This window comes from Mus caroli, chromosome 5 (assembly GCF_900094665.2).
Source record: "Mus caroli chromosome 5, CAROLI_EIJ_v1.1, whole genome shotgun sequence".
NCBI lineage: Eukaryota > Metazoa > Chordata > Mammalia > Rodentia > Muridae > Mus > Mus caroli.
The window spans coordinates 4,773,843-4,797,515 of NC_034574.1; the positions used below are offsets into that span (position 1 = coordinate 4,773,843).

Sequence of the window (23,673 nt, forward strand, 5' to 3'; positions counted from 1 at the left end):
GAATGTAAAAATTTTTTACACACATGATTTAAAAAAAAAAAGGTTTCTAAGGGTTGCTTCCCCCATGTGATCAATATATATATATAGAAATATACCTTTTAAAATCAATTGCTGATAATGATACTCTGAAAATACAAAACTCACTTTTGTAGAGTTTTAGCCCAAAATAAATACCTTAAATATAATTAATGATAAAATATCAGACATTCCTACAATGAACAGCCATCAATAAAAGTATATACTCTTCAAAAGGATCAAATTCAACATGAATAAAGGCTGAGAAAAAACTTTTCAGCTTAAAGGAGAAGATAATTAAATACACTGCGCAGCACTGTACTAGATGCTCAAAGCCACAAATGTAGCTATAAAAGGGCATTGAAACAACTAATAAAATCTGAACCCAGACTGGATTATGTAAGAATGGTCATGTGCTGTCTTTATTTTTAAGAGACTACACTGAATGCTTCAAGTATTTGGTAGTACCATCTGTCTTCAATCTATACTTCAAAAGGAAATGAGGAAAATGCAAGTCTTGAATCTGGGTAAAGCACAAAGGCAATTTCCTTATCAAATTCTGGCAACTTACCTCTAAATTTCAAATGAGATAACAATTAAAGATAACAACCAAAGTGAATCTTTCACATCTAATCATAATTGTCCTCAATAATTTTGATTTTAGATAAGGTCTTAAAATCTTACAGAATATGTTTTGCTGTTATGTCAATATGTTAAATACTAAAAGAAAGAACACAAGAGTGAGAAAAAGTAGACAATAAATTCCAGAGACATAGCTCTTACCTCAGAACCCACACCAGAGAGAAGAGTGACATTTAAAATATTCCAATCTTAACAAATGTAATGATTGTAAACCTTGGTCTGCATGTGACCGTACATTTACTCTGTAAATGCGCTGATTAAGCACTGGGAAACTAATGAAATAGATCATGCAATCGAAACTCAAATTACTTACATATTATGAAATTTTCAAACAATATACATTTCAAAATATCTTCCAAATACACGGCTACATTACATCACAGTTGCATTGTGGTAGAAAGATACATTTTATTCAGGCGTAAGCACTTAATATGGGGTCAGAAGGAGTAAACATATTTAGAAAATTACATACGAGAAAAGATGAACTGCATCAGCCTTCTCCTTGATAAAATCCCTCCTGTATTTCATGAACTCACGTAGGGTAATCAGTGGGTTTTCAGATATGGCAAACTTGTTGTCAGCAGCCCAGGTTTCCATGGCAACCAATACAATCCTAGTTTTGAGTTGGTCTTTATAGATCTAGATTAACGAGATGAAAGCATCGGCTACACATGGTAAAATCAGTTTTTGAAGGACTACAAAGCTCCTTTCATGGAAATAACTTTGTTTTAACTAAAGACACATTAGTGCTCTCAAAAGAGATCATTAGTTTTGCAATTTGAATGTACTTCCCTTAAAGAACAGTGAATCAAATTATGTACCAAGGAAAACCCAATGAACAAAGCACATTCTAGACATAAAAGTGGTTTTCTTTTAACAAATATTTGTGCTCAATTCAAGGCTTTCCCCCAGTCCATCTTTTGGCACCCTAGATAAATAATTTGTGGAACCTTAAGTTTCTCTAACAAAAAACATAACAATAAAGATTCTATCAGGAAATGACTAGAACGCAACCTGGGTGGTGTTGAGAAAAACGCAGACAGGGGAATTATTTTGGGGGCAGCTTGGTCACAGTGCTGGGCATCTCTGAAAAGGTTTAGATCTTTCACTGTCTCTGTACTGATTTCCAGATGTACACTGTATCTTTGCTAAACCTCTGTCCTGTGCAGTATGAAACACACAAGAAAAAACTGCAAGCACCTTTGGCCAGACCACTTTCCCAGACAGATGAAAGTCAGCAGAGTCCCTGGCAAGGTCACCCAGGTTTCTGGGGTCATCCTGGCTAAAGTGTAACTCAAGAAATTCAAATGTTAGCACCTTATTACCCACCTACTAGCAACAGGGGTGATACTGAATGGGACTGGTACTCACCACATCTGCCATGTTCACCACAGACTTCGCATAGGTATTAGTATAGACAACAGAAAGCCGGTGCTTTTTAAACTGAAAGCAACAAACAACAGTGAAGGATATTCAAAGTCACCAAGAAATAATCATCTTAAGAAAGATTAGGAAATACAAGAAACATTCTTAAGGATTTCTTACAAAAACCTCAGGGGAGAGCCTTGTTCCTCTTCTGCCCTGAAGCTGAAAGCTATGTACTGCAAATAAAGATGACATCATCTCATATGTGAGATAAAGTTCAAAATGTTCTACATCGAGGGGCTGGAATGTAGCATATGCTATGTATGCTTGGTGCACATGAGGCTCTGGGTTCAATCGCTACCACACAATTCCCCATATTAAAAATCTGCCCACTCCAGCCATTTTATAGGTTTATTTAAGAGGGGTGTCCTTTTGAAAGCTGTTATGATCTATAAGACATGCAAAGTGAGACAATAAATGAAAATATGGCTACATGTGAAAGCCTTTACAAGTTCTACACAGTTGTGGAGGATGAAGAGACCCTGAGGTACAACTCACAAGGAGATGGCTCAGAGTAAATGTGGGACACATATTTGGTTTGCTTGGCCTCTGTGGTATTCTATGTCATGGTTTATCATATAAAACTGAATTTCAATCTTTTTAAAGTGGCACCTTCACATGGCAAGCACTGAGGACCAGTGGTAGATAAGGCAGGCCCTTGTACTCCTACAAATTCTCATCTGTGCTCCTGGAAACATCCCTGGTGAAATACACTGTTTCAAACAAATAAAACAACAACAACACACACACACATACATACACACATGCATATACATACACACACACGCACACACACACGCACACACACACACTGAGGAAAAAGGGGGATGAGCAGGACAAGGAGAGAAAGAACCAACCTGAGCACCTAATTTAGGGCACAGAATCCAAGCTTAAACACAAGGTTCAGGTATTAGAGAAATCCCAGGTGGAAGGCCCTTTCCTTGCCACTTGGGAAAAGGAAATCTGAGAGGCCAAGTGTGCTATCATGTTCTCTCTCTCTCTCTCTCTCTCTCTCTCTCTCTCTCTGTCTCTGTCTCTGTCTCTGTCTTGCTCGCTAGCTCTCGCTCTCCCTCTCTGATATATTTTCTTTATTTACATTTTAAATGTTATACTCTTTCCTAATTTCCCCTCTGAAAACCTCCTACCCTACCCCCGCCCCCCTGCTCACCAATCCACCCACTCTCATTCCTGGTCCTGGCATTTCCCTACACTGGGGCATTGAGCCTTCACAGGACCAAGGGCCTCTCCTTACACTGATGACCGACTAGGTCACTCTCTGCTACATATGCAGCTAGAGCCAACAGTTCCACCATATGTATTCTTTGGTTGGTGGTTTAGTCCTACGGAGCTCTGGGGGTACTGGTTAGTTCATATTGTTGTTTCTTCTACAGGACTGCAAACCCCTTCAGCTCTTTGGGTCCTTTCTCTAGCTCCTTCATTGGGGACTCTGTGCTCTGTCCAATGGATGGCTATGAGCATCCATTTCAGTATTCGTCGGGCACTGGCAGAACTTCTCAGGAGTCTCTATCAAGCTCCTGTCAGCAAGCTCTTGTTGGCACCCACAATAGTGTCTGGGTATGGTGGTTAAGACTCTCACAGTAAAGAGGGAAGATAATGGGGGCGGGGGAGGCATAAGGAGGTGAATATGATCAAAGTACATTACAGATACATATAAACATGTCATAACAAGATCACTTTATATATGGCTAACATATAAAAATATCTTTTAAAAGTATTTTTGAACCCTCATAAAAATTGCTAGTTAGGTCCACCTAAGCATGTTTTCTATTATAAGCTGCTCCTAGTCAAAAAATCTACTTCGTTGGGACTGTTTCCTCTTCCCAAAACTCCCCTCCTCACTGTATAAGAACTTGCTGTATATAGTATACCTCACACATACAATGTGTTAGCACAAATGGGCTGTTGCCAATACTTGCAGCCTGTTTGTCTTAAATTCTAATGAAACTTTCCTCCAGCTTCCAAAAGTGTGTGTGTGTGAATCTGTGTATTTGTATGTGGGTATATATGTGAGTGAGTGTCTGTGTAACTGTGTAAGTGTGTGAGTGTCTGTATATGTATGTGAGTATGTATGTGTGTATGTTTTTATGTGTATGTATCTGTGTGTATGTTTATATGTGTATGTATCTTTGTGTGTAAGTATGTGTTTGTATATGTGTGTATGTGTGTATGTTTATGAATACGTATATATATATATGTGTGTGTGTGTGTATGTATGTGTGAGCACGCATATGTTTGTGAGCATGTGTATCTATTTACACAAATGACTTTTCCTGTTTTTTCTAAACATAGTTTTTACACCACACCCAGGAGCAGGCGAAGACAGAAAGAAATGAGGAGGCAGGTCATACCATGAGATGATCATTCACGATCATCAGTTCGATGTATTTGGTTTCCTCCTCTACATTCCGAGGAAATCGAAGAAGCTGTAACACAGTGGACAAAAAGACCAAGTCTTTAAACTTCACTGCACAAACTGAGAAAAGCATGGGAGAAGTCAGCGATGCAAAAGTTCCCTCTCTCCTTCAGCATTAAGTTCCCTTCGCATTAATTTCCTGAGGTTTTGAGTAGATATATGGATTAAGAAAAATCCACGAAGAATGAAAAAACAAGGATAACATTGTCTTCTCACCTGGATTTTCTTCTTCCATGGGAGTACAGCAAATAACCAGGGTTTTCCCAGAACACTCACACAAACACAATTGAATGTATGCTTCATATGCCTATGTCTTTCACGCTTGTCTTCATCGAAGCATTTTAATCTAACAATGGCACAGAAACATGATACTGGCAGAGCCTTCTTAGTTCAATTCCAACGGTGTTTCTGACAGTGATGAAGCTGAGACTTTTCCTGAGGAGTCTCCTCTAGGGGGGTTCATACGATTCCCCCAAGCTGCAGAGGTGTGGTCAGCATATTGCTGACACTCCCAAGTAGTCTTTAGCTGCTGTATCTCTCTGCTCAACAAATTCTCTGTACTTTTGAAACCACAAGTAATCAATATCACAGGCAAAAGCTATCAGGGCAGCCATCCCTGCTGTCCACCTATCACACAGTCATTAACAGGATCTGTGAAACTGACTTTTCTTTTATGTCATGGTTCAATAGCCTCCCCCCACCCCTAAATCTTATTCACTTGCCTAAAGACTATTTCTGTGATGAGGGCACAGCATCAAACCAAACCAGAATCAATACAAGAATAAGTGGTGTATTTTTAACGAACTAAAAATATACTGCTTCATAGATTTTTGTCTCTTCCTAAATGTATTCTCTAGTCTTTAAAAAAAGAAAAACTCTTACAACACCAGTTTCAAAGAATGATGGACTATATTTTTGTATTTAAAAACGAAACAGGAACCTTAAATTACACTCGATGACAGCATTCTTTAAAGGATAAAAAAAAAGTACTAGTAGGGCAAGATCTTTCTCATTCCCCATGGGCTTACTAGTAAATCTATCAGGCTTTCCAGTGAGTCCCAACATTTTTCTCAATGCCTTGGACTTTCCTTCTTTTATTTTTTTAATTTTTTTATTAGATATTTTCTTTATTTACATTTCAGATGCTATCCTGAAAGTTCCCTATGCCCTCCCCCGCTGCCCTGCTTCCCCTACCCACCCACTCCCACTTCTTGGCCCTGGCATTCCCTTGTACTGGGGCATATAAAGATTGCAAGACCAAGGGGCCTCTCTTCCCAATGATGGCCTACTAGGTCATCTTCTGCTACATATGTAGCTAGAGACAAGAGCTCTGGGGGTACTGGTTAGTTCATACTGTTGTTCTACCTATAGGGTTGCAGACTCCTTCAGCTCCTAGGGTACTTCCTCTAGCTCCTCCACTAGGGGCCCTGTGTTCCATCCAATAGCTGACTGTGAGCATCCACTTCTGTGTTTGCCAGGCACTTTCATTTGAACCACACAGTATCACACAAATTCAGTTACATGGGTCCCTAAAGACCGTTCTTAACAAAGGACAAGATTTTGTGATGCGTATAAGAACTTCATGGCACATGCTAGGAGGATCTTTCTCCAACTCTGTCTACTCAGAATGCATAATAATAAGCAACTTTGTAAATTAAATCTTCATGGAAGTTATTTTTACCTTCACTTAACTCATGACATCCGTGTGTCTGTATCTAAAGAGCTTGTGGAACACACAGGCTTCTGAGGGTGTGGTTCAGAGAGTATATGCAGCGAGAGATATCTCTAAGACTGGATTTTATAAATCAGAATCCCAGCTCCTTCTTATGCTGTATGCATTCTGTCCTCCTCAATACATACAGATCACAATAGTACCTTCTTAAGAAGGATATCATGAGGAGCAAATGTGTTAATATTCTGTCAGATTCTCCAATTAAACAGTTAAAATTCTTATAAAATGGTCAAGTACATGCTAAGTTTTTAACAAAAATTAACAACTATAATTCACATAAAAGTCTGTCTGAAAATACATTTCATTTTACCAGGCACAAACATGTATGCCTGTGATTCCAGCACTAGGGAGTCTAGGGCAGAATGAATGGTGTGCATCTGAAGCCACCTGAGGCTACAGAGTGAGACCCCAACAAAAACAAAAGGAAACATAAAAGTACCTGTTTTATGTAAAGGCCAAGGCAGCAGGGGCCTTCATGTCAGTTACTGGGGAGGCTGAGGCAGAAGGACCATGAGTTCTACAGCTGCATATAGAGCAAGTGCAAGTCTATACTGTTCATGTCAGTTACTGGGGAGGCTGAGGCAGAAGGACCATAAGTTCTACAGCTGCATACAGAGCAAGTGCAAGTCTATACTGGACAACTTAAAGCCAACTCTAGCCCAGTGGCAGAACACTTGCTTGTTGTGTGAGCATTGCTAGGTTCAATTCTGGTAGAGCAGATAGATGTTGACAAGTGCATGAGGAACAAGCACATTCACAATGAGTATTACCCTGTCCTCTGTATGAAGTAAGTTCTTCACACATCCTTCAACAATCCTTTAATGCCATCTGTTTCCTTCCTCAGGGGTTCCCTATGCCACAGGCACACATTCACTCCCCCAGCCCATCAACATTATTACTTTGGGTTGACTCTGACAGCCAGATATTTATTCCAAGCCATTTGTCAACAAGCCATCTTCAGAGGTGAGAGCCAGGAGGAACAACAGTAGCTACTCCTGTGGTTTAAGGTTCCTTAAGGACAGTTGCTTTTATTGCAATGCCAGTTGAACAGTGCTAAAGCTATGTCCTCATTTATATACTAAAGCCCAAGGCAGCCAGAGTGAGAAAAGTATATCTTGTGGCTTCAAAACCTGTCAGGAATTGCAAAGAAGAGCCTGTGACATGGTTCATATCAGAGCATGGGAAAAGACCTTGCTTCAAGCAGAGCCATCACAATCCACAGAAAGGGGGAATCCACAATCCTCCATCTTCTAGCCACGTCATGTAAAATGATGCACCCCATTGATGCTTGCATGCATCTGTCACCGGTCCTGTTTCCCCACCTTCACAAATGGCTGCACTAATTCTTACCCCAACAGACACTGAATGTAGACGATCGCCAGTTGCCAAGCAGTGGAAATATCATGGTGTGCACCTGCAAACACATACCTGTCTTTTCCTCCTCTTTAGTCTTGGCTTCAAAATAAACTGAGGGGGAGTAATGTTTACGCGTTGAAATTCTACAAGGAAATGAAAACAAACAGTGCTTTTTCCAGACTTCTTTAATAGCAGGCAAATGTCACTAGTTCTTCTTTATACTTAGTATAAAGTATATTAAGTAACCCTGTTAGGTTAGTCATAAATAAGTATCTAGTGGGTAAATACAACACACAAAAGTTCAAACACACCTGTCCTGATCAATAACAGTTTGTATAGCCATACTATAAATAGCAACACACTATTTGTTTACAACTTGCTAAATAGACGACAACCTGACTGTCTTGTCCATCACTAACCTACTGACCTTCTCTAGAGGCTGCAAAATGAAGAGGAGAATTGGAAGCAAACACAGCACACTCTTAATTAATGGAGGACACCAAAATGTTGACTCAGTTGTGCCCAACTCATAAGCCGTCTTCTCAGCCCATGTCAAACTTTATCTAAGGCCTTGCTGGCTCTTGCAGGGCAATGGGACAGTCTGAGGCCCTCTAACTTGCCGGTTAGAGTCACACACAAACTATTCAAGCATACAGATTCGTCTCTGGATTCTAGGTTAGATGTGAGGAAGGACTTTCTATGAAGTGATGTAAACAGATGCAACTAAAAAAAAAAAATCATCCTGAGTGAGGTAACCCAGACCCAGAAAGACACATGTGGTATGGACTGCCTTGGAAGTGGACATTAGCTGTTGTGTGGTTGCTCCCACACAGGAGTATACAAGTGTGCGGAATTGCAGGCTGGTCTCCAGTCAAGCTGAGGTCTGGACCCCGATGGTCATAATTCACCTACATGACACGGTAGGCGTTCCCTCATGCTCCTGGAACTCCTGCTCCTGCCTAAGGTACCACCTCCCACAGCCCCCACAAGAGAAGCATGGTCAGTAGTCATGTAAGCAATGGCCCAAGCTTCTGACCTTCAGGCTAGACTCCTCCCCAGTTACCTAGCAACAGTGAAGATCATAAAAGGGGTGCTCAGCCCCCACCTTGCTCTCTTACTCCTTTGTCCTCTTACCTCTCATTTCTCTCACTTCTCTCTCCTCTTCCTTTTCTCTTTGTCTTCTCTCCTCTCTCTTTCTTTCTCTTTCTCTCTAGCCTTTCCTCCCCCCTCTCTCTTTCTACTTTTTCTCTTTCCCCCTGCATTTCTATAATAAAGCTCTTAAACCATAGAGATTTTCTGCTCCTTCTAGATCTGCTGTGTCACTCTCGCCTGTGTTGGGAACTCCTTCCCTCATTCCTTTCTCCTGCAACCATGGGGCTTTAGCAAGGTAGCTGGGGGGAGGTCCCCAGTCAGGGGGCTGCCCCTTTCTCTACCTACCACTGCGTGGGTCAGGCATGCTCACCTGGGGCCAAGTGGAAAAGCACCTGGCAGTCTCCCCACATCAGCCTGCCCAGAGTACAGGAACTCTGGCCGGATGAGGCATATTTTTCCTCCCCACTNGGGGGGGGGGGGGGGGGCTGCCCCTTTCTCCACCAACTACCACGTGGGTCAGGCATGCTCACCAGGGGCCAAGTGGAAAAGCACCTGGCAGTCTCCCCACATCAGCCTGCCCAGAGTACAGGAACTCTGGCCGGATGAGGCATATTTTTCCTCCCCACTTTTCCCCGGGGGCCCCCAGGGCTCCCATTATTTTGTTCCCAACTTATGAGTAGTACAAATTTAACTTGGTGGATTATTACTTTTTAAAAAATAACTTTTTTAAATAATAAGAGTGAGGAGGTAGGGGTTGATCTGAGAGGAGTCAGGGGGAGGACTGGGGGATGAACGTGATCAAAATATATTATACGCATTATGAAATTCTCAATGTATAAAAGCAATCTTAGGTACATTAATACCAGGTAAGTAGCTTCAGGACACTAAATGCGCCTGTAAAGTGGAGTCAGAGTATGTAATGATGAAAGGATCAGTTCACCAAAAAGACGGAACACTTCTGCCAATCACTGACGAACAAGCTCAGATGTGAACCCCTGGTATTAGGGCCTTCAAAGGAAGTTAAACTGCAGCTGACAGTTGCAACAATCATTGGTGGCCATGCCTCTAAGCCACATTCAGGCACTCGACTCTCAGAAATTGTGAAATAATAAATGCTTATCCACAACAACTTCTATACTAAAAATGGCTAACACAAACAGAAATTGTAAATGTCTTTAAATCTGGGGGGGGGCGGGTTCTTACACAAGTCCCTCTTTATTTGTAACCTCCCCTGCCTTCCCACAAAAGGCCAGGGAGGCTGGGGGACACTCATCCACTGGTCTCTTTTCCTTCTCAATGACTACTAAGGGCCCAGTTGCAGGAATGTCCTCCAGAGCAGCAGAGGTGGGACTGGGGTGGAAAGCAAGTCTTAACTACATAGCATGAGAAAGGCTGAGCTACATGGGACACTGAAATGAACAAAAACAAATATGAAAGCCCTGGAGAAAAAGGAGTGAATTTTTTTTGTGTTTTAATTTATTTGTAATTTATTTAGTTATTTACATTCCAAATGCTGCCTCCCCCAGATCCCTCCCCCTTCCTGCTCCCCTTTTCCTGTGAGAGGGCTGGGACCTCCTTTGGTACCCCACCCCCACACTGGTCCTGTAGGAATTGGTACATCCTCTCCCATTGAGGCCAAATATGGCAGCCTTCTGCTACATATGTGCCAGAGGTCTCTGTCTAGTCTGTGTATGCTCTTTGGTTGGTGGCTGAGTTTCTGAGAGTTCCCTCAGATGAGATTAGTTGATTTCATATAATTCTGTTGGTCTTCCTGTGATGTTGCCATTCCCTTCAGAGCCTTCAGTCCTCCCCCCAACTCTTCCATAAGGGTGCCCAACCTATGACCAGTGTTTGGCTGTGGGTATGTGGATCTGCCTCAGTCAGCTGCTGGGTAGCATCTTTCAGAGGACAGTTATGCTAGGCTCTTGCCTTAGGTGTAACTATTTATTCTAATCTTTTATAATTCAGTATATGGGGATGGGGCTGAGAATTAGTTTTGTTTTGTTGTATTTGAAGCTAGAGATTAAACCAGGGCCTCATGCAAAACAAAAACGACGAACCCTAACTATATGAGGAAGCATGTTATGCTATTCCCATGGACTGGAAGACTTATTGCTGACATGTTTATGCACAGTTAATATAAATATTTAATATAATCTAGTAAGAAGATAAGAGGAATTATAGAAACTGAAAAGTGAGTTCCAAAACCTTTATGAAAATGCGGAGGACCTAGAAAAGCTGAATTAATCTGAAAAGGGTCAAAACTGGTGGAAATATCACAGCTGATTTCAAAATACAGAATAAGGCCACAGAAAACCAAATTAAAAAATAGATACATGATAGACAGATAGACAGACAGAGAGACAGACAGACAATGGGTAGCTAAATGAACAGCGTCAAAGGAATACTTTATGACAATCCAAAAATTTCAGTGTTCATATATCTGACAAAGGCCTTTTATTCAGCCTACATAATCATGTTGTTTTATTTTTTGGCTGAGGTCAAATACAGAATAGGTAAATCCTTCTACAGTGCAACAACTGAAAGAGAAAAATACCACTATGCATTTGTATAGGGTATATGCATACCCTATGCATCACCAGTCAAAATCCTTGCAAATGCAAGCTCAATGCACAGCATCATTTCACCAGAATGACTGACAAACATGCACACTGCAGAAATTCCTCAGTATCTGGGACTTCAAGTCTTGGAGCACTTCCTCCTGCCACACGGCGCTGATGTGAGCATAGAATGACATGACTACTCTGAAGAAAGAACTCAACAACTTCTCATGACACAAAGGTTTTCAAGGTGGAATCCTTAGGTTAATAAAATTGGCAACTCTGGGGAACATGCTGGAAATGAAGTCTCAAAACTCACCTAGAATGTCCTAAATTCAAGGCTCTGAGGTGAGGCCAGGAATGTGTGGCTACCAGTAGATACAGGCTGAAGTTTGGTGACACTGAGCCCAAGCTACACATAACCCTTCCCAGGACACACTTGGTTATTTACTAGAAGAAATAAAAACACGCTTCTACAAAAATAGAAATAAAAGGGGAGGGCAAACCGGGGGTGAAAGAAAGAGAGAAAACATATACAAAAATGTTCACGGTGGCTTATTAATAATAGCCTCAAACTGGAAAAAACTAAGCATACATCAGCATAATTAATAAGAATTTACTGTATTCATAACAGAATAAATTAAATAATAAAATCAACAAACTATTGCTACTTTTGATAACATAAACCTCACAGGCATAACTATAACATGTAGCTCCCTATGTTTGAAGTCCTACTAAAGGCAAGACTAGTCAATAGGAAAAGTAAGCAGAAAAGAAATCACAGAGGTAGGAGCCAAGCTGGGGAAACCACACATGGAAGTGGCTCAGTAATAAAAACCTTGGATCCCAATAGGGATACATAGGGACAGGGATACATTCAATAGGGCACACATAGAGCCCAGCCGGTCACACATGGACGGGGCTCATGTCTTATGCACATCAGTTTCTATGGTGTCAACTTGTTCACTGAAAACAAGACTCTTTTTTTCTCCAAAATTTGTTCTAAGGAACATTTGTCCTGAGAGACATGTCACAGAAAATAAAAGGAACTATAGTCAAACGAATTGGAAAATACCTAATTACATTATTTTTATCTCTAAGAAATAGACAACAACAGGCAAGATGAAGGTGGTGCTGGTGCCACAACACTGTTCAATTATATTCAACCTAAAATTTAAAAAAACCAAACAAGCCACATGACCATTTCTTGTTTTCTTCTAGTTTGTCACAGTAAATTATTAGCAATCTTGAAAGACAATTCCATTCTTAAAATTGGCAGAGGCAACCTCTGCTTAGGAAGCTAGAAATGGGCTGAGCATAGAAGTTTCCAGCCTCAAACCTAGCACTGAGGAGGCTGGGCCAGAAGGGTCATGGCAAGTCTGACGGCAAGGGGGGCTACAGAGTTGGATCAGAAATAAAAGAAAAGAAAGAAGAAAAGAAAGAGTGCTAAGTCACTTCCACAGTCATCCGTGAAAAAGAACAAAGTTAAATAAGACAAATAACAAACAAACAAACTAAACCAAAGCAAAACCTTGTAAGGTTACAGTGTAGCACTCCTATACTGAAGTCTTTGGTGGGGAATCTTTATTATTTTAAATATTAATCAAAACTGATTGCTTCCAGGAAGATCTATTACTCTGTAGTTTTATTTCAACACAGCCATTCAAGATTTATTTTGTTCCTATAAGTGGCATTATAAAGTTCATGAAGTTGTAGAAAGCACAGTATGAGTCTTATAAAGTAGGAATGTCTGTGTGTTTGCCGTCAGACTTTTGCTAAGTAGTGGATTCTTTTCCAAATTGCATTATTTTGGATGCACGCCACAGCTGGGACACACACGTGCCACACCTCACGTGGAGGTCAGAGGACAACATAGAGTCAGTTCTCTGCAGTTGCCATGTGGGTTCTGGGGACAGAAGTCAGATCACTGGGCTTGTATGGTAAATGCCACTACCCACTGAGCAATCTCACTGGCCTCCAAAATAGTGAATTCCACCAAATGGGACTTTCTATCCCTTTGCCAAAGTAGAAAGTGTTTGCTCCTCTCTAGGGGAACTGTAGGAGGCCAATGAGTTACAACCTCATTCTAGAGAGAAAGGAACATGAGAATCTAACATTCACTTCATTTTTCTTTTTTTTTTTTAATTTTTAATATTTTTATTACATATTTTCCTCAATTACATTTCCAATGCTATCCCAAAAGTCCCCCATACCGCCCCCCATCACTTCATTTTTCTAACAAGATGATATAAGCTAATAACTTTTTTTTTTTTTTTTCTAACAGTAGCTTTAGATTTGTTCTTAGGCTGGCCACCTTTTCATGGTTTCCTGTGACCTTCTCATAGCAATCTTTCCAAGTATCACAATCCTTGTCCTTTAAGAGCTAGCTAGCTGTGGGACCCTGGAAAACCAGACATGATGAACCTCTATTTCTTTATCTACAAAGGCAAAACCAACCAACCAACTAACCAAAGAAATGAGTTATACTACCATACAAAGCTATTGAAAAAACTAAATTAATCAAAAGGACCAAAAGACAGATTATGTCCCTCCCATAATCAAAATTCCACAAACATGGGGTTCTAGCACCAAGGGCAGCTCTGCTTGTCACATGACATGCGGATAGACCTCTCTAATCAACATTTATAGAGATTAAAGAGGTTAAACAAAAATGAGAGGAAACTATGTGCCAATTTCACAAGTAGCACACAAAAATATAAAATGTTAAACTATAGCACCTTTTGTTTTTAAGCTAGAGAAACAGCACATGGGGAGATGATTCATGCCTGTGTTCACAAAACCATCACTTCACCACCAGGGGGATTTCCACATTGGTTACCATCTTTACAAACATCTCTTCTAGTGCCTTACATTGGGTCTTAATTTCTTAATTGTCCCTTCTGTGTGCTTAAGCCATATCTTTCTGAACTTCTCAGTTGTAAATAGCTAGTTTGTATTTTATTCTTTCCCTTCATTACTACTTGACAGCCCCTCTAACATGTCATGAGCAACTGTCATTTATTGTCTAGCATATATTTTGGTTCTAAAGTAGTAACTGAATTACTGGGTTGCCGTTTTTAAAAATTCCCAATATGAATACCGTACCGGACGGAAGGTCATCCAAGGGAAATTCAAACTGTCTGGATTTGTACACGGAGTGACAATGAGACGCCTCCTAAAAGAGCACACAGGGCAGAGATTAAGCACATGGGAAGCAAGGATCCTCAGATTCAGGCAATCATAGATGGAGAAGCTTGGACCTAAGAGAACTGTAGCTTGACTCCAAGCTCTCCAGGTTTGTGAGAGCCCACGAGCCCTGACTGCATGAGCCCCCATAATGAGTGCATTCCTCTAGCAATACAACCACCAATTACAACCACAGCACCTCCCAGACAGAGGAGCCCAAGAGGCAATCATGGAAAATAAATGAATGGACCTATTTCCCCAAGGGGATGTGAGGCACCTAGGAAAGTGGGTTGATGACTGGCTTCTTTCCCAGATCCCTGACCCAACTTTGAAAGCCACATAGCTCAGTAGGCAGTGAGTGCAGAGCTACCAATCTTCCTGGGAACTGTGAGCAAGATGCTAGATACAAGCGATGCCCAGAATCCTGACATAGATAGTTCTAGAAAGCAAGCGAATAATGCAATACTTTTCCTTCTAAGACAAATTATTAAACAGTCAAATAATTTCATGTGGCTGCATCTAAGTGCTAAAAAATTAGGATGTCATAGTATGTAAGGTATGTAATGACCTCTAAAATGTCAGTGTCATGCACAGTGATAGGCCTGTCCTAGTAGGTACACCGGTCAGATGGTTTCCCCAACAGGGTTGTTTAACAGGTAGCAAAATACTGTGTATTCCAGGAAATTACCTCCTCTGTAAATGTTTGGCCAACATTTCATGAAATGAGGAACTTCATTTGTATATGCAAAGGAAGGATTAAAGACTACATTGTTTCCCTATAGTCTATCATATCTGATCTTGGCCAAAGACCAACAAAGCTACTATAGTCTAAATGTGAACTCAATCCTTTCCTAATTTGTACCAAATAAATGTATCAACTCCTAGATGAAGATAATTAAGAAGTCCTGGGTTTCTGTAAACTTCACTGGCATTGAGCTTTGAAAGCAACACGCCATGTAGAAAAGTGTGGGATCTAGAAAAGAAAGAGGTGAAAAATCACACATCTGTGGCTCTTGTCTGTTATGGATTGAATGTACATATCACATCCCAGACTCATAGCAACAGATTGATGTTGATGTTGATGGCTGTTAGGTCCTGTCATTGTACCTGCAGAGAGGGCCTATAAGAAAACAGTAAATGTTAAATTCAGCTAGGAGGTACCCAAGTCCAATATTGCTTATGTCCTCACATGGTGAGTAAGAGATAATTAGAAATCTTTCTCTTGCAAGTAAAAGTACATCAGGATGGGAAATGCCTGCCACCCAAGGAGAGAGCCCGCAGGAGGCCAACTCTACTGGCATCTTGATGTGGAATGTCACAGCCTACAGAACAGGGAGAGAAAATACTTTCTGTTGGATAAGCCACATACACAGTCTATGATCTTTAGTGTAACTGTCTAAAGTAAGGCACATGCCACACAGCAGAGAGAAGTGAGGCTTCAGAACTCACTTCAGGGAAAGGAGTTCCCGCATAAGAAAATCAGGGCAAGAAAACAAAAAGGAAAAAGTGCTGGCTTAATTTGTTTCAGTGTCTCTGTCTCTGTCTCACTGTCTGTCTTTGTCTCTGTCTCTCTCTCTCATTCTGTGTGTGTGTGTGTCTGTGTGTGTGTGTGTGTGTGTGTGTGAGCGTGCGTGCAATCCTGTCCCTAACAATATAAAAATAGAAAGAGGGTAGAAAGAGGAGAAAAGGCAAATAAAGGTCTCTGCACCAATACCAACATTTGCACTGCAAAGGGAGCACTTACTTGAGACTTCTCATTTTCTTCTGGCTCAATGAGATATGTGTGGTTTCCATCATAGAACATCCCACTGCCAAGTACAAGAAAATAATTAGACATAGCTCTCAAGTCTCATCTAGAGCAAGATCATTTTAGGGTCAGCAGCACATGAAGAGTTCCAGTCCATGTCTGTTTCTCAGACCTATCCATCATCACCAGCTATGTGGCACATCACACAGACATACAGCACACACACACACACACGCACACACTTCTGCAAAGCAATGTCTCCCCACAGGCAGACAATCCCATCCCAACCTCCATGCCCTTCTGTGTTTTCTAGACATTTTCCATTGTTCTTCTAATACGGAATCCTGAGACTTAATATACAAAAGTGACCCTAGAATATCTGTAAAACTGTGGACCTCACAGAACCCTCTTCCAATTTCTAGGCTGGGGCTCTGGAAGCCATATTTAAAACAAATCCCATGACTGAGTGCAGGCATATTCCTTTAATCCTAGGTCACTCTATTTGTTCTGCCTCAGACATTAAAGCAAGTCTCAGCTGCTGGGTGTGGTAACTAAGCTTGCAATCTCAAGTATGTAAAGGTGGCAGCAAGAAGATCAGAGGTTCCAAGCAGACCTGGGCAAATTCATGAGCTTCCGTCCCCAAATCAAATGTTGAAAAGAACAGCAGGTAAGGATACAGCTTGGGGGTTGAACATTTGTCTAACATACACAGATATATAGGCCTGGAAAAAAAAAAAGCAACAAAGCCCACAATAGCAAATAGCACCGAGATGATGCAGGTGACTCAGGTTGCCTGAGATTACCTCTATGTGTATGTCTATGTGTATGTCTATGTCTATGTGTATGTCTATGTGTATGTACTTGTACAAGAATGGCCTCCTCACACACACCTGGCAATCAGAGTAAGAACACTTCAACAACTTGCTCTGAACTAAATCTTTCCACAACAGTATGAGGGAGAAGCAGTGAGCATCTTCACTGTGCAGGAGAGAGAAGTAACACTCCTAGATTCAATAAAGCATATACAAGAGGCAAGAAACAGTGCATTCTGGGTACATGGACTGATCATCTGCAATCTGAGACCACCTTCATTCGTTCACTCAATGAATGAACTGACAGAAGACCAGCAATGCACAGCTGCTGATGAAGATATGGGATAGTAAACAAAACAAGCCAATTTTCTGTCCTTATTTTAGGGAGGATAAAAATAAACACATAATAACGAAAGAAATATAAGTTAGGTGACCGTGAACTTTAAGGTTAATAATTATCACTACAAGAATGAGTTTGGGAGAGCTGAAAGGAAAGGTTATTGGTTCATCCTAGGAGTTCAGGGCAGGGCTTCCCTAGAACAACCACCTACCTACACTTGTACAAAGGGCATTTCAGATGCTCTCAGGTCAAAAAAAAAAAAAAAAAAAAAAGCCTCAGCATGATCCAGGAACAGGAAGAAGGCAATGCGATGAGATTAGAATGGGCAGGGGCAGAGTAGTAGAAAAATGTGGTCAGAGGCCTGGTGGACATAACAGATTGTCTCTTCTGAGGGCCTTGGCTGTTACTCAGAGATGAGAAGATCACCATGCATGGTTCTAAGCAGAGGAAATGCCCTCTCCCTGTTTTGCTTTATTTGTTTATTGAGACAGAATGTCAATCTTGCCTGGGGGTTGGCTTTACATTAACAGCAATTTTTCTGCCTCTGCCTCCCTCTCTGTGTCTTGGCCTCTCTGCTTCTCTGCCTCCCAAGGGATAGAACTGCAGGCATGGGCCCTTATGCTTGGTTATCCCTTGATTTCCAATAATGATCCCAGCCACTGCGTTATAATACTCTTTACAATAGTGAGGATGAAGGCAGGGATTACTAGGATGGGATTAGTAGAATAATCCAAGATAAAGAAGATGGTGGTAATGACAGAAGTGGTGAGAACTGGCCAAATTCTAGTGGGGCATGTAATGTGTGTGTGTGTCTGTGTGTGTGTGTCTGTGTCTATGTCTGTGTTTGTCTATGTCTGTCTGTGTGGGTATATGTCTATGTGTGTGTCAGTGTGTGTAGTGTTGGTCTGTGTATCTATGTGTCTGTGTTTATGTGTATGTACTTGTATGGTATGTGTATATTTCTTTTCAACGTGGAGAATTCAATCCAGGACTTTACAGGCTGAGTACATGTTATATCTCTGAGCCACATGCCCTGCCTAGGTAGTTTTTGAAAGGAGAAACAACAGGGTTTGTTGAGATGCTTGATTCAGACTTTGCCAGCAAGATATCAACAAGGTATCCAAGGTTTTACCTGAGCACTGTAAAGGTAGCATTGACATTAAAAAAAAAACAAGAGCAGCTTCAGAAGAAGCAGTGGGTAGCCCCAACAGGCAGAGAGGCCAAGAAGGAGGGCACAGATCAAGAGTAGCTTGCGACCTATTACATTGGAAGTGACTATTTGCTCTTTAGAAGTCCTATAAAGGGAGTTCCTTAGTGTTGTTTTATTGCTGTGAAGAGACACCATCACCAAGGCAACATATAGAAGAAAGCATTTAATTAGCTGCTGGCTTACAGCTTCAGAGAGTGACTCCATGATCATCAAGGCAGAAAGCATAGCAACAGGCAGGCATTTTGTTAGAGAAGTACCTGAGAGCTAAATCCTGATTCTCCAGCAGCAGACAGGAGAGAGTAAGACCGGGCCTGGCATAAGCTTTTGAAACCTCAAAGCCCACCCAAGTGACACACCTCTTTCAACAAGGTGACAGCTAATCCTCATCTAACAGTTCTACCAACTAGGAGCAAAGCATACAAATACATGAGCCTATGGAGGGAGGGCATTCTCATACCAACCACCACAGGGGCATTTGAAGTACATATGGTATCATCTCCCATTCAGAAAGCTCCTGACACCACTGCGGTTAGAAAACAGTGTTTCTATTAAAATCAGGTGCCTCGTGGCGCTACAGATACTGGTCTCATTCAGGTACCTAAGGGTACAGAACTGTGATCCTTACATTAATTTTTCAGTTTGGGGTAAAAGTGCTCACATCATAGCCAAGCAGTTAGACATAGGATATTGTTTGTCTCTCATTAATGAAGCTATAAAATCTCTTCATTTCCCTGAACTATTTTCACAATGGTTCCCAGTCTGACTTCATTAAAATTCCTTCATTCCTACTGGGACAGTTTCCACAAGTTTTAAATTTTCAGATATCAACTAGAATAGCCATGCTCATGTCTGCTCAGCTTTCAAACATAAATGCACTTTCTGACTTTGGAGGACAGTGAATTTGAAATTTAAAGATAAACAGATGCAGTCAGGAAGAATACACTATAATATCTGATATATGTATGTGAGTGTGTATATATATATATATATATATATATATACACACACACACATACATAATACAGGGGACACCTCTCCTTACAGACCAAATATGCCAAACATTATTCCCTCTACCCCTGCTAAGAACTGGCCAGATGCATCCAGAACATTATATAACCATTAACCTTTGTCAAAGTTCACATGGCAATTAGATTGTTTCATTTACAGTGTTACTACCTGTCATAGTTTTTGTGAACTTGGCATAAAACAAGACCTACTCAGAAAGTGGGGACCTTCTTTGAACTATGTTTATTAGATTGCCTGGAGGCTGCCTATGGGGCATTTTCCTGAATAGTGATTGACATGGGGCAGCCCAGCTTACTATAGACAGTACCACCCATGAGCAGACAGGGCTAGGTTGAATAAGAAAGCAGGCTTAGCAAGCTGGGAGATCTACCCAGAAAAGAGTGCTCCTCCGTAGTTCTGGTTCCTGCCTTGAGTCCCTGCTCTGACTTTCCTTTATGACGGATGGATGGACTACAGCCTTTAGGTGAAACAAACCCTTTCTTCCTCAAGATGCTCTCGGTCAGTGTCTTCAGAGCAGTAGTAAGCAAACTAGAATACTGTCGAATGGGAAAATCAGGTTTTTCCCCATTGGTTTTTGACATTGTTCTGTAAGAAAGCATCATGAAGTGAAATAAAATTCTGAAATTACTTATACTTAGAACATTCTGATGCATCATAACGTGCTGTTACTAACACCACCACCACCACCATCATCATCATCCAGCTCTTTCATTTGCTTTGAGGTTTGATGCCGTTATAATAAGCAAAAATTGTACATACGGTAAGCCTATAACAATTAGACCATGTAGCTAGAACCACACCATTATGAAACAGTTGAGCTACATAGAAAGCTGAATCAAAATAAGAGGAAAGGAAACAGCAGTCATTCTTACAGATTTCCACCAGAGGGCAATAAGCTTATATAAGATTTCATCTTTTTTTTTTTTTAAGATTCCCATAGTCAAAAGATTTTGTCATAACATCAAACATATATGGATCAAATAATTGCCGGTTCATCCCTTGAATTTGTACAGAAGTACTTCGTAGACTCTATGAAGAAGGCTTATTAAGCTAATTTTCCCATTTTGTGTTCTTCAACTAAATGCAGTAAATCAAAAACATGAAAAAAAAAACCAGTCTATACTTGGTCATTTATAAAGGATGAATTATGCATGAAGTTAAGGAAGCTTTAACCTAACTAGTATAACTTGGAGAGCCATCTCTTTTAATGAATGCTCAGCAATAGACCGCCAAAGCACTGCTAGAAGCAATTGTGTTCAGAAATAAAATCATGATGATAATAGTTCTTCAACAACAAAAAGTACCAAATATGTTTATACCATCTAAGAAAGCCCAAGCACTGTTGTACACAATTCTATCAGTACTTATCGATACATCATGAATTTTCTACTTATTTCATGTAGCTTACTTTTAAGTGAAAGATATAAAACAGAGTTAAAGCAACTGAGGCAGGATCCTGAAAAGTGTTGTTTTTGCTTTCCTTAAATGACAGTGGCAGGGTAGAACCCAGCTGTTGTTCTTATATTCCCATGCCTAGGAGAGCCCATGAAAGGGGTTCACACCATCCTCCTGGTTCTCACAGCACCCTATCCACTGGGAAACAGAGAAGCACACTGAAAAGCAGTGAGCATGATGCTCACACTGGGATGTGCCTGAAATTCTAAGAGTGAAAGAGAGATGGAGAAAGGGTTCTTGTTTTTATATCACTATTCTGTACAATGCCTATTTGGTGCCATAAATGTGAGCAAGGTCAAAAACACTATCCCTAGCTGTCAACTATGCTGTGTTGAGATTAGCGACACCAGTTTTCTGATAAGAAATTCAAGGCCCTCCTACAATAAGCAAAGGTGCCATAACTGTAATAATCTTTACTCAAGTGACAAAGGTAAAGTAAATACCCAGTGAAATTCTCATGAGAAGCATGGGGAAGCCTTGCACTATACAGGCACACAGCCTCCCTCCTCTGCTCATTTTCTCAGCCTGGTGGTCTCTCTGTCTACCTGTCTAACATACCTCTTCCCAGAGACTGGCCAGAAGTGTCTGTCACTTGGGCCACTAGCCAGACTCTCCAGCCTGTCTCATTCCATCTCGATTGCAGATTTAAGATCGAACACCCACTGGAGAGTTCTCTCAAAGTCTGCCACAGGGTCCACTCTACGTGTGGTAGGTGGCACACCTGTGGAGCCCTCACGCTCCACCTGTCCTTCAGTGACAAAACTCAGCTTCTATTTTGCCCCAGTATAATTTTTTTCCTTTCTCAATGAAGACAAATATCCTTATCCTAGTCCACAAAATGAACCCAGGCTACATCTGCCCCGTCCACCACACTGAGGTCTCAGGACTCACACACGCTGAAATTGCTTTAACATTCCTAGTGCCTGGTCCACAGCAGAGTCCCTCCCAGTGACAGGTTATTACATGAAAGGGGCTACATTTCTAACTCACTACAAAAACTATCTACCAACAAAACTTAAAAGTAATTAAGTCTTAGCTTACTTGTGTGCAAAATAAAATTAAGACAAAAAAAAGTATCAAGCCAGAAGGAATTGATTTAGTCTAAAGAGAATGCTTTGGGGTGGATTTTATTGGATCTCAAGAGGCCATAAAACAAGGAGAAATGGCCTAAGGGCACCACCATCATGGACAGGATAGAGTGAGGTTCATGCAGATGTTTACCATCTATAAATCCATTCTGTGATGTGAAAGCTGTGAGTACAGAAACTCAGAAGGACAAACTTGTTCTACAGAGTTTCAGAACGTGTATGTGTGTCCTCCCTTGGCTGCTATGAGTTCTGTGGGTTTTGACTTCTGAGGTCGTCTCCAGCCTGCCTTTTGTTCAAATAGCCATGGATTTTCATCTACTAGAATTTCCATTGTTCCATGAAAATATAAAGAGTTAAATCCAGGAAAAGTGGGGAGTTGAATTGGTTATGGGGGGTGCTCATCAGCCCCAGGAACAGAAAACAAAGTTACCCAAGCCTCTACTGTCTGAATCTAGATGAAACTAGAAAAAATGACTCAAGTATCATTCTATGGCAGCAGACTTTCAAAGCCTCCAGCTTCTGAAACACTAAGACGCTTTTACTAGTACATTAAACATAAAGAAAAGCTATTAAAATAGCAAATGTATAAATAATTTATGTGGCACTTACTGGAGTCCATGGCATGTTGACAGGGCAACAAATGAGACAGGGTTTCCTCGGATCTGGCCCTGGTAATAACAGTGTTCTCCTCCCTGGAAAGAGAAAGAGAGGGATGAGCGTGGCCAGCCAGGGACACCTGGACATGTTCTTTCTACAGAAGAGATCTCACACCCCATCTCCATATAGAATGCTTTGCATAGCATTTTATCACCCAGATTAGCTCTATCTGGTCAATTCCAAGAGAATTCTTCATAAACGTGCCTATCAAACAGACGCCAAAGCATCAGGCACAGGAATAAAGATGGACTTAACTTTGATTTTATGCAGGTGTTACCAGAGGAGCCAAGAAACCATCGCTGAGATAAGTGAGTAGCCCTTGCACCAGGATAGGTTTAATAATCTATCTCCCAGTTCTGAGTGATAACGTTCTGAGCAACACTGAAGTGGCAATTTAACATTCAGCTGAGCAGAAAGAACCTGGAAGTATCTGATAGTCATTAGGATGCAGAGAAACATCCGGTTTTGTGGTGTTCTTATTGAAGTTTATCTATCGAGTTCTTTCTCAAACTGGGAGTTGCTTTCCTGGTAAGCAGACTCGGGGTAAAGTTTAAAACAGTTAGGTTTCTTCTGCAACTGGTCATATCAGCTGGATTCAACTAAGAAGCTCATCTGGCCTCCTATAGTGTTGTCTTTAAATATTGGACGCTTGAGAGCATGATCCAGAGACCTCAAAAGTAGGGAGAGGTTTAGAGCTTCTTAGAAGTACAGGTGTCACTGAAACTTAAAGTGGAGAAAGTAGGGAAAACCCTCAAAGATATGGGTACAGGGGAAAAATTCCTGAATAGAACAGCAATGGCTTGTGCTGTAAGATCGAGAATCGACAAATGGGACCTCATAAAATTGCAAAGCTTCTGCAAGGTAAAAGACACTGTCAATAAGACAAAAAGGCCAC

The 23,673-nt window shown here is 41.0% G+C and overlaps 1 protein-coding gene across 11 annotated transcripts in view; it reads right to left on the reverse strand.

Moving 5' to 3' along the window:
* Positions 1 to 22,814, reverse strand: part of Adam22 (ADAM metallopeptidase domain 22) — an 86,178-nt gene extending 63,364 nt beyond the window's left edge. For 10 of the 11 annotated variants that reach the window (XM_029477327.1, XM_021163951.2, XM_029477324.1 and 7 more), the window contains exons 1-7: positions 22,731 to 22,807; positions 16,188 to 16,251; positions 14,363 to 14,432; positions 7,677 to 7,747; positions 4,452 to 4,526; positions 2,029 to 2,100; positions 1,130 to 1,296 (exon numbers count right to left, since the gene is read on the reverse strand). In XM_029477327.1, the coding sequence (XP_029333187.1) occupies positions 1,130 to 1,296; positions 2,029 to 2,100; positions 4,452 to 4,526; positions 7,677 to 7,747; positions 14,363 to 14,432; positions 16,188 to 16,247 (515 nt within the window). In that variant the 5' untranslated portion in view covers positions 16,248 to 16,251; positions 22,731 to 22,807. Of the gene's footprint in view, positions 1 to 1,129; positions 1,297 to 2,028; positions 2,101 to 4,451; positions 4,527 to 7,676; positions 7,748 to 14,362; positions 14,433 to 16,187; positions 16,252 to 19,948; positions 20,164 to 22,730 lie in introns of all 11 variants that reach the window. The other variant, XM_029477321.1, reaches the window with a different exon arrangement.
* Positions 22,815 to 23,673: the final 859 nt, after the last annotated feature.